The sequence below is a fragment of the Phascolarctos cinereus genome, unplaced genomic scaffold (assembly GCF_003287225.1).
Source record: "Phascolarctos cinereus isolate Bilbo 61053 unplaced genomic scaffold, phaCin_HiC Scaffold_726;HRSCAF=1367, whole genome shotgun sequence".
NCBI classification, from domain to species: domain Eukaryota; kingdom Metazoa; phylum Chordata; class Mammalia; order Diprotodontia; family Phascolarctidae; genus Phascolarctos; species Phascolarctos cinereus.
The window spans coordinates 80,329,270-80,337,961 of record NW_027556098.1 but is presented as its reverse complement, the minus strand read 5'-3'; the positions used below and the strand labels follow the sequence as shown (position 1 = coordinate 80,337,961).

Below are 8,692 nucleotides of genomic sequence, written 5' to 3'. Positions count from 1 at the left end.
AAAGAAGGAGGGGTGCTCCTTTTCTCTTCTTTACTACTGCGATTAGCCATCTTTGTCACTTACCATCCTTACGGTCCCCACCTGCCAGTCAGGTGGGCGGACCCCTCCACAGCTCCGAAACTCGCGGAGGGGTTGCCCCCAAGTCCTTGGGGCGTACAGGTTACTGAGATCCGGGACTGCCCGCAGACAGAAAAAGGCTCCGCGGCGAGCCCAGGACTCCTGAGAGCTCGGAAGATCCGCTGCTCCGCTGGCTGCCTCTGCCTGATGCCTGGTAATTTATTGCCATCAATCACTCTTAGTTGGGAGGGGGGGAAATCGGAGCAGGGAAGGAAGGGTGTCTTTTTTTTTTCTGGGGGTGGGGGATGGCGTAGGTAGAGGAGGTTAAAACAGATCAAGAAATAACTGCGACCAAAGAACTTGCCCTTCCACCCAGCGCTACTAACGAGGAGAGAGGAAAACGTGTGCTTTGAATTTCCCCAACTGGGTGCTTTGCTATGAAGCTGGCGACTTGCAACCTACCATTGCGGGAGACCCCCGAGGAGAGGGAGAGGCCGGCAGGATCTTCCCTTTTCCTCTCCCCTAGCCCTTCCTTAGGCTCTGAGAGTGTACGCGAGGGTATCTCACGCTTCACACACAGGCACTTCCAGCTCTCCCTTGGACGTACAACAGGCAGACCGATCCTGGAGTTTCTCTTTCCTCCAAACCTTCTTAGCCTTCGTTGAACTGCCTTTTTTTTTTTTTGGTAGAAAGGTTGTTTTGCATTTGGGGTTCTTCTCCCCACCCCCCACCCCCCAGTCCTTTCTGCAAACGTGTATTCCTTGCTGCTACCTGAGGGGAAGTGGAGGGGTAAAGCTTGCTCTCTCATTCTCCTCTTCTTTTTCCCCCCTTCGCCTTCCGCGGCTCTCAAGGAAACCAGAGGTCTCCAAATCCAACTCCTACTTTTTTGTTTTGAAAACAAGATCCCTTTATTTATTTATTTATTACTGCCTCCCTTTGCCAGGGGCTGGCGTGGAGAGGGGCGGGGCTGTGGGGAGGGGGAGTGGAGAGGGAAGGGGAGGGGACTGGGTGTAGCCTGGAATTCTCTTTCCCTCGTGTTCTCTCCTGCGAGCGTCTCCCTGGTGCTACTGCTGTTGCCGTAGCTGTTGCTGCTGCTGTTCTGCTGTTGCTGCTGCTGTTCTGCTGCTGCTGCTGCTGTCGCTGTCTCCATCCCCCTTCGATGGCATTTGGGTTTGGTAAGTTAGATCATGAGGCGCCGGGAGGACTTCTCCAGGGCCCGACAGCGCTGAAAGGGAAGGAAGCAGCTGCAGCAGCAGCAGCAGCAGCAACCGCCCAACCCCGAACCCCTTTTGCTGGGAAGAGGCGGGGGGGAGGGGGAAGGAGATATAGGGTGGAGTAGGGGGTGCGGAGGCAGGAAGGGTGTGTGGGGGGAGGGTCACATTTTTTGCCTGGCTGGGGGAGGGGGGGAGGGAAGAGGGTCTGTTTCTTCTCGGAGGGGACTGTCCCGAGGTTTTGCTCGGGACTCCCCGATGGTTGTGACCGGGCTCCGAGAGAGCTTCAGATCTCACCCCCGTCGCCACCACCGCCACCACCTCCACCGCCACAGCCACCGCCACAGCCACAACCACAGCCACAGCCGTGCGTGCGCCTTGTCCTCCTCCTGCGCTCCCTCTGCACTAGGATGCTGCGGCAGGTTCTTCACAGAGGCTTGAGGACGTCTTTCTCCCGGCTCGGCCACTTCATTGCCAGTCACCCAGTCTTCTTCGCCTCCGCCCCTGTGCTCATCTCCATCCTCCTGGGGGCTAGCTTCAGCCGCTACCAGATAGAGGAGAGCGTGGAACACCTGCTGGCGCCCAAGCACAGCCTGGCCAAGATTGAGAGGAATCTAGTCAACAGTCTCTTCCCGGTGAACCGCTCCAAGCACCGGCTCTACTCGGACCTGCAGACTCCCGGGCGCTACGGCCGGGTCATCATTACCTCCTTCCAACAGGAGAATATGCTGGACCAGCACCATACAGACCTGATCTTAAAGGTAAAACGGGTTTGGGGGGGTCAGACGCGGGAGGTCAGGCTGCTCCTGCTGTAACTGCTGCTCTTACCGGGGCTTTCTGGGTGCATCTGGACTACAAGCATCACCCCTACACACACACACCCTCTATGCCTGCCCCTGTCTCCCTTACACACACGAACATACACACATACACACACACACACACACACACACACACACACACACACACACATGCCCAAGCCCAAGCCTGGTTCTACCCCCACCACACACGCTCCCACTGGAGATCGCCCAAGATGCTTAGGGGTTCGCCTGCCTTGCTTTGCCTTGCCTGCTTGCCTTTCTTGGGGCTCCCCCTTCCTGAGTGTGGAGTGTCCTGTGTTTGTGGCACAGAAATGCCAGTCCACCGCCCCTGGTGCCTGCAACAGTTGGGGCGGCGGCAGTGGCAGCAACAGCAGTGTGGTCTGCTTGTTTTTGTGTTGGTTAGGGGGCGGGGATGCGTTTTGGTCCTGAGAATGATAAGGTTGCCCAGGGAAGAAGAAGAGATGCATAACTTAGGTACAAAAGCCTCTGAACCCTTAAAAGATAATAGGGGTGGAGGTTCAGTAATGTTGACAACTTAGTCCCAACCTTTTCTCTTCTCTGTCTTCCAGAAGTATTGCTGGGGGAGGCTTTGAAAGATGCTGCCTGCTCTGTATGTGTTCCATGTGGGAGGGTAATGGGGAGTTTGGAGTAGGAGGTGTAAACTGCATGGGGAGATTGTAAGTAGATCAGTCTCACCGCCATAAGATTTCCAGCGGTCAGACTAGAAGGTAAGAAGATGCCTTAGTCTGAAAAATGGTTAACATAAATTGTAAACTTTCAAAGTGGTCTCTCTTGCCTCCAGTTTCCCCAGTGAGCCAAAACCTGTTGGAAGGAGGCAGAGGAAGTCAGTCTATTGTTTTGTGCACTTTGGGAGGGGGTGGGCATAAGGGGTAGAGAGGGGAGAGATAAATCAAGTTATGATGCAGAGGAGGTATTGTATCTGTTAATGTCACTAGAATCAAAGGTCTTAAGATGCTGATCTAAATGTAACACCCAAACATATATTACATCTTCTGTCAAAGGTAGGACTTTCTTGTGACAAGTAAGCTAATGGTGATAACTTTAGGGAACCTTTCATGAAGAGGAGACGTGGGTAATGACAGTATGGACAGTGAGCTAAAAGATGTGATAGATTGAAGGGGGAAAGGTGCAGATGATCCATCAGAATCCATAATTTACATCACTATTCCACATGTTCTCTATGGGAGAACTCAAGGGTATGGGGGAAAATCAGTCAACGCAAAGAGGTTGGAATGTGCCATACAATATATGACTCTCTGATTAAGGTCCAACTACAGCTGCATATATTCCTGGTATTCCTTTCATTCAAAAAGGAATCGACCAATGCTCAGTAGGTTTTTCTTTATCCCTTCCTCTGTAACTAATTCCCTAGGGGAAGGTAGGTTTATTTTCCACTAATATATTACTTATCTCATTCTGTTTGTTGACATTATCAATCAGCAATCACTAAGTAGCTAATGAGGGGAATCTAAATAAGTCTTACTGAAATGAGAAACTCTTCCTTCTGTTAGGTCATAATATTTTTGAATGGCACATAAATTTGTTATGAACAGACAGATTCACTCACTACGGGCCTGCAATTACATTAATTTTGTGATATTTGTTTTCATTGTATTTCCAAGCTAATATGGTTTTATCAATAGTTTACCAAAAAAACTATTTTAACACAAAAACACTGCTCCAGTTATTTCCCTAAGAAAACTTAGGCAAAAGATTTGTCATAGCTATCAAGGAACTATAATTTTGCAAGTTTTGTCAGGATGAAATGTTGCCTCACCTTTTGATAGATAGCTGATCTAATCTACTAAATGATATGCCCCTTTGTATTTATTGATTCAGTGGTTTATCAGTCCTTTTTGCTCATTAACCATCGCATCACTATGTTCTTTTGTTTGACCATAGCTACATTTACTCTCAAGGTTAATGGGAAGTCAATAGGCACATCAAATACTTGTCTCAGTTCTTTTAACTGATTTGATGCTAAACTTTTCTGTGCTGAAAAATCAAAGAATACTATTTGGATTTGCTTTCAGTTTGCTTGATATATGAATGTATGGATAAAGACCAGAAGTAAGGGACAGCTGGTTGAATCAGGAATTGTTTCAAAGAATATAGAGCATTTTTAAAAAAAAATCTAGGTGCCTGGTTAAAATCAAAATGAGACAGATAGTGGCAAGAAGTAATTTTTATCTGGAAACTGTCTGATAATTTATGTAAAAAGATTTCACTCACCTTATAAAATATAGGGATTATATCAGGAGGGATCCCATTAAATTTTGAATAGTTTATTCTTTTTTTAGATCTCCACATATAATACTCATTTTTAGTGGATATGGAGTAAGGGAATTCCAAGGAAATAGACCTTCATAGATGGATGGGAGATTGTAATTAGCTTGTTTGCCTGCTTGCTTTTTGCCATTGTAACAAAAATATATACTACATCATTACCAGGAATTATTAGGGTTGAAACAGTCATTCTTATTACTGTTACTCTGGTTATTTTGATAATACAATCATACAATTAATAATGGTGGGAACAATAATAACCATTCAGGAAGCGTCTAGGTGGAGCACACACTATACAAAATAGCAAGTGGTTCCTGCCTGTCTGAGTAATATTGGATCCAAAATTGAACAAAGACTAGTATAAATCAAGACACCATGGGGCCATATTTCCATTCTTCCAACTTTATGAAATAACTTGAATGTTAGTTACGTAGACAACACTTCTACTCATAAAGAGAAAACTACTTGTTTCAGATTTAAAATGGCATTCAGGACTAACCTAAGACTGAGATGCCTCAAAGCAGTAAGTGTTGGAATATGCTATTTCCAAGTTGTGTTCATGGTAGGACATCTTCTCTCAGTATGTTAATACACCTACTGTTCTGACCACTAAATTTGCTTTTTGTGGGAAAAGCAGTTTTGTGCCCACTATATATACTCTCAGTGTTTGCTAATGAGTGAACAGATGAATGAAGAGAATGTTAAAAATAAATCTGAAAAAGAAAATGCAACTGTAAGGGAGGTCATAAAAATTATTTTGAAAATGCTATTGATTCATAGAAAATCAAATGCCCACATCTTTGCAGTTTAATACCACTTATCCTATTTTCTTTGGTGTAGAAATTGGTCTGGATACACATAGCCTTTTCTCTCAATGTTTCTACTTATAGCCGAAAGACAAAGAGCTGCAATATAGTATAAAACTTGGGTTGTTTGGAGTGAGGGGGAAAAATAACGACATTTATCCAAGTGAAAGAATAGGAAGTAGATCTTAGATGTGGATCTTAAAATTATTTGAATTTTAAATACAAAATCAAGTTGGTCTCTATTAAGTGCTTTTCTCTGAAAAGAACTTAAAAGGATTTAAATAAATTAATCTCTCAAAAGATTTAAGATCTAGCATCATTTCATGATGGTAACACAGGAAGAAGAGTTTGAGAGTGAATCTTTTGTCTGTCTTTTCTAAGCCTTATCTCTCACTTACTTCAATGAGACAGCTGTAACCAAGTTGAAACAACTTGATGGGCTTACCCGTACTTTTTTTTTAATTGGAAGAATATTTCTGCTCTATACTGTATCATTGATCTAAAAACAAATAAGAGTGTAATAAGTGCATATGGAGGACTGATTCTGTTTGATGTCAGTCAAAACCAAGATAAAGAAATCTCAACTCTCTTGTGGCAAAGAATATATATCTTATTTTCTGCGTGAAAGTGGTTGTAGATATAGTGATTTTTAAAAATACATGGATTGCCGAGCATCTCCAATATTTGTAGGCTGTCACTTTTGCTTATCATAGAATGTTCAGATATGATGCAGTAACCAAGTAACCACGCAAGCTTAAAGTACATATTTGGGATTATTATTTAACTTTAAAAAGACTCTACAGTAAGTTTTTAAATCTTTAATTTTTTTGTTTCTAAGATACTGTTGTTTTTTTTACTTTATTCATCAAATATCAAAAATATTTTCTTTCATATTAAATAGTGTGTTCCTTTTTTAAAAAAATGCTAGTGTCTTATTCTGAAGAATTATCTCACAGAATGTCATATTCCTTCCCAAAAAAGTTCTCACAACCCTATGCATCATTCATTCACTGTACATCTTTTATGCCAACACTCTGATATATTTCATCTAAGCCTTTTATTTCTATAGATACTAAAATTTAAAGAAAAGTAATTCCATTATGAGTTGCCAAGATCAGTCTTTAAAAGAACACTTACATGCTTGCCAGGGTCACTAAGTCACAGTAGTCAGTAAGAAACTATTTAAAGATCTCAGTTATTTTCCATCTATCATGTCAGCACTTATTACAAGGATTAAGGAAACTACCTACTCTAGTATCCTTTGTCCCTACTGCATTTTCCTCATAATAACTGTACTTCATTCAAAAATTTTTTTTTGTTTTTTGGGGTGTTTTTTTTTTAGTGATAGTTAACTAGTGCTAGGGAACAACCTGAAGTAGGGACATTATTTATTGCTTTGTTTTGCTTTATTTCTCCCTCACCCCCAGCTCTTCTTACCCTAAAAGTAAAATAACAGTTCTTATAAAGTGTTGTCTAACAATACAAGTATTATGATGACATTGCTCTGTTGGCCTGTTAGAAAGTGTCCAATTTTTCAGTTAAACATTTCCCAGAATGCAGTTACCTTCTTCCTTCTCTAAATAGAGAATAGCTTTCTCCCTTGTCTTCTAAGTATGGTGGTACCAGAATCTTCTAAAACAACAAACCTACCTTGAAAATTGGATCTAATTTAACAGAATGAAAAAGAATGGTGCTGAACTGACAGTGTCCTTTGAGAATCTCTTGCAGAATTACCAATTAGAATGGTATCATATATATTATAAACATGCTTTATTATCCACCCAGCATAAATCATTACCCACCTTGGCCAACTGGATGACAAGTTGTTTGCCAGGCAGTAATAGTGTAACCAGTAGAGGAGACAGGTGGGTGAGTTTTGTTTTCTTCCCAGCATCACTGAAAAAGAGTTTATATCCAAGGACCTCATGATGCATTATCTGGTGACAAATGTTCTAACTCCTTTAGCAGTGATGTTCCCTTGAGCTGAGTTAATCAGGGAGACATATTAGTGGAGGCAAGAGAAAGAATTCAGCCCAAGATTTCTAAGCCTGTAACTTTTACAGCCCCAAGCCAATTTCTACTTGCACTTTATTCACATTTCAGGAGTAATTCGAGGAGGCATTTAGAAAGGATATAGGTTTTCTTTTTTATGAAGACTGAGTTACATCCAAATGTGCCAGGCACAATTCCATGCTGAACTGGCATCTGACTCTGGAGCACAATTCAGTTATGTGACTGGCAACTAATATGCATAACCAATTTTTTTGCATGTAGATTTCCCAATATGGGAAAACATTTAATAGAACTGCTCATTAAAATGAAAATTTAAACTAGTGGATGAGGTAAACCCCTACTTCTTTATGTCTTGTATCATTTTATCATGATCTATATCAAATTAGGTCCAAAAATTTGGACATGGGAAGGGGGAAGGGAATAAGTATTCATATACTGTCTACTATGTGCTAGGCACTGTGCTAAGTGCTTTGTGAATGTTATCTCATTTGATCTTCACAACAACCCTGCAAGGTAGATACTGTTATCCCTATTTTGCAGTTGGGGAAATAAGGCAAGTGGGAGTTAAGTGACTTACCCAAGGTCACACAACTAGTAAATGTCTAAGGCTGGATCTGAACTCAGGTCTTCCTGACTCCAGGCCTGGTGAAGAAATGGCCATTCGATGGATAATGGAACATTAAAATCTCTATTTTAGAATTCCAGGTTTCTTATTTGGTAGTTGTTTAAAAAAAATAAGAAAAAAACAAACAAATAGAATGATTCAAAGAGGAGACAGCTGCATTTTGTGTCACAGGAGAAAAAAATATCAAATTAGGATACTTGCCTTTTTATTCATGTCCTTTTAGGATGTGCTAACTCATATTTATGCTAGATTAAATGGACATATTTATAATAGACTAAATAAGTGTTTGGGACTATATACTACTATGGGATAGGTTGTGGCAGACCTTTAAAATAAATTGGCAACTTCTTGGTATCATCCCAACTAAAACTTAGCATTACTTGTGCATTCTGACAACCATGGAATTTCCTTAGATTTGTCATCCCTTAATGACAGCCAACATTGATTTATTTAATGATTAGAATGAGAGGTGCCAACAGCCCTTTGGAATGAAAGGAAAAAAGTGGGAAAACATCATCTGTGCTCATTCACTATGGGACATACTCCATGATCTACCACATATATAAACTTTAGTTTGAACAGTCAGAGCCTGTGATATATAACAAACTAAAATTTTCCTCCTCTAAGAAAAATCTTCCCAGATATATGGTACAGTCTGGTTTCAAAGACTTTAAAGTCTAAACTACAGAGTCAAAGCAAATTAAGCAATCACACAAATATCATCATGCCAGTAATCATAGATTATTTTGTTTCTAAATAATTACACAGCATAGAAAAGTTCAAATTTCAACAAGCTATCACTTTTCACTTTACCTTCAGCTCTGTTGAAGATTATCCCACAATGGACCCTAG

At 41.4% G+C, this 8,692-nt stretch overlaps 1 protein-coding gene across 1 annotated transcript in view; it reads left to right on the top strand.

The window, feature by feature from the left end:
• Positions 1 to 1,473: 1,473 nt before the first annotated feature.
• The window catches only part of PTCHD1 (patched domain containing 1), a 62,689-nt gene continuing 55,470 nt past the window's right edge, over positions 1,474 to 8,692 (top strand). The window contains exon 1 of the mRNA XM_020989894.2: positions 1,474 to 2,029. Within this exon, the coding sequence (XP_020845553.1) occupies positions 1,679 to 2,029 (351 nt within the window). The 5' untranslated portion in view covers positions 1,474 to 1,678. The remainder of the gene's footprint in view (positions 2,030 to 8,692) is intronic.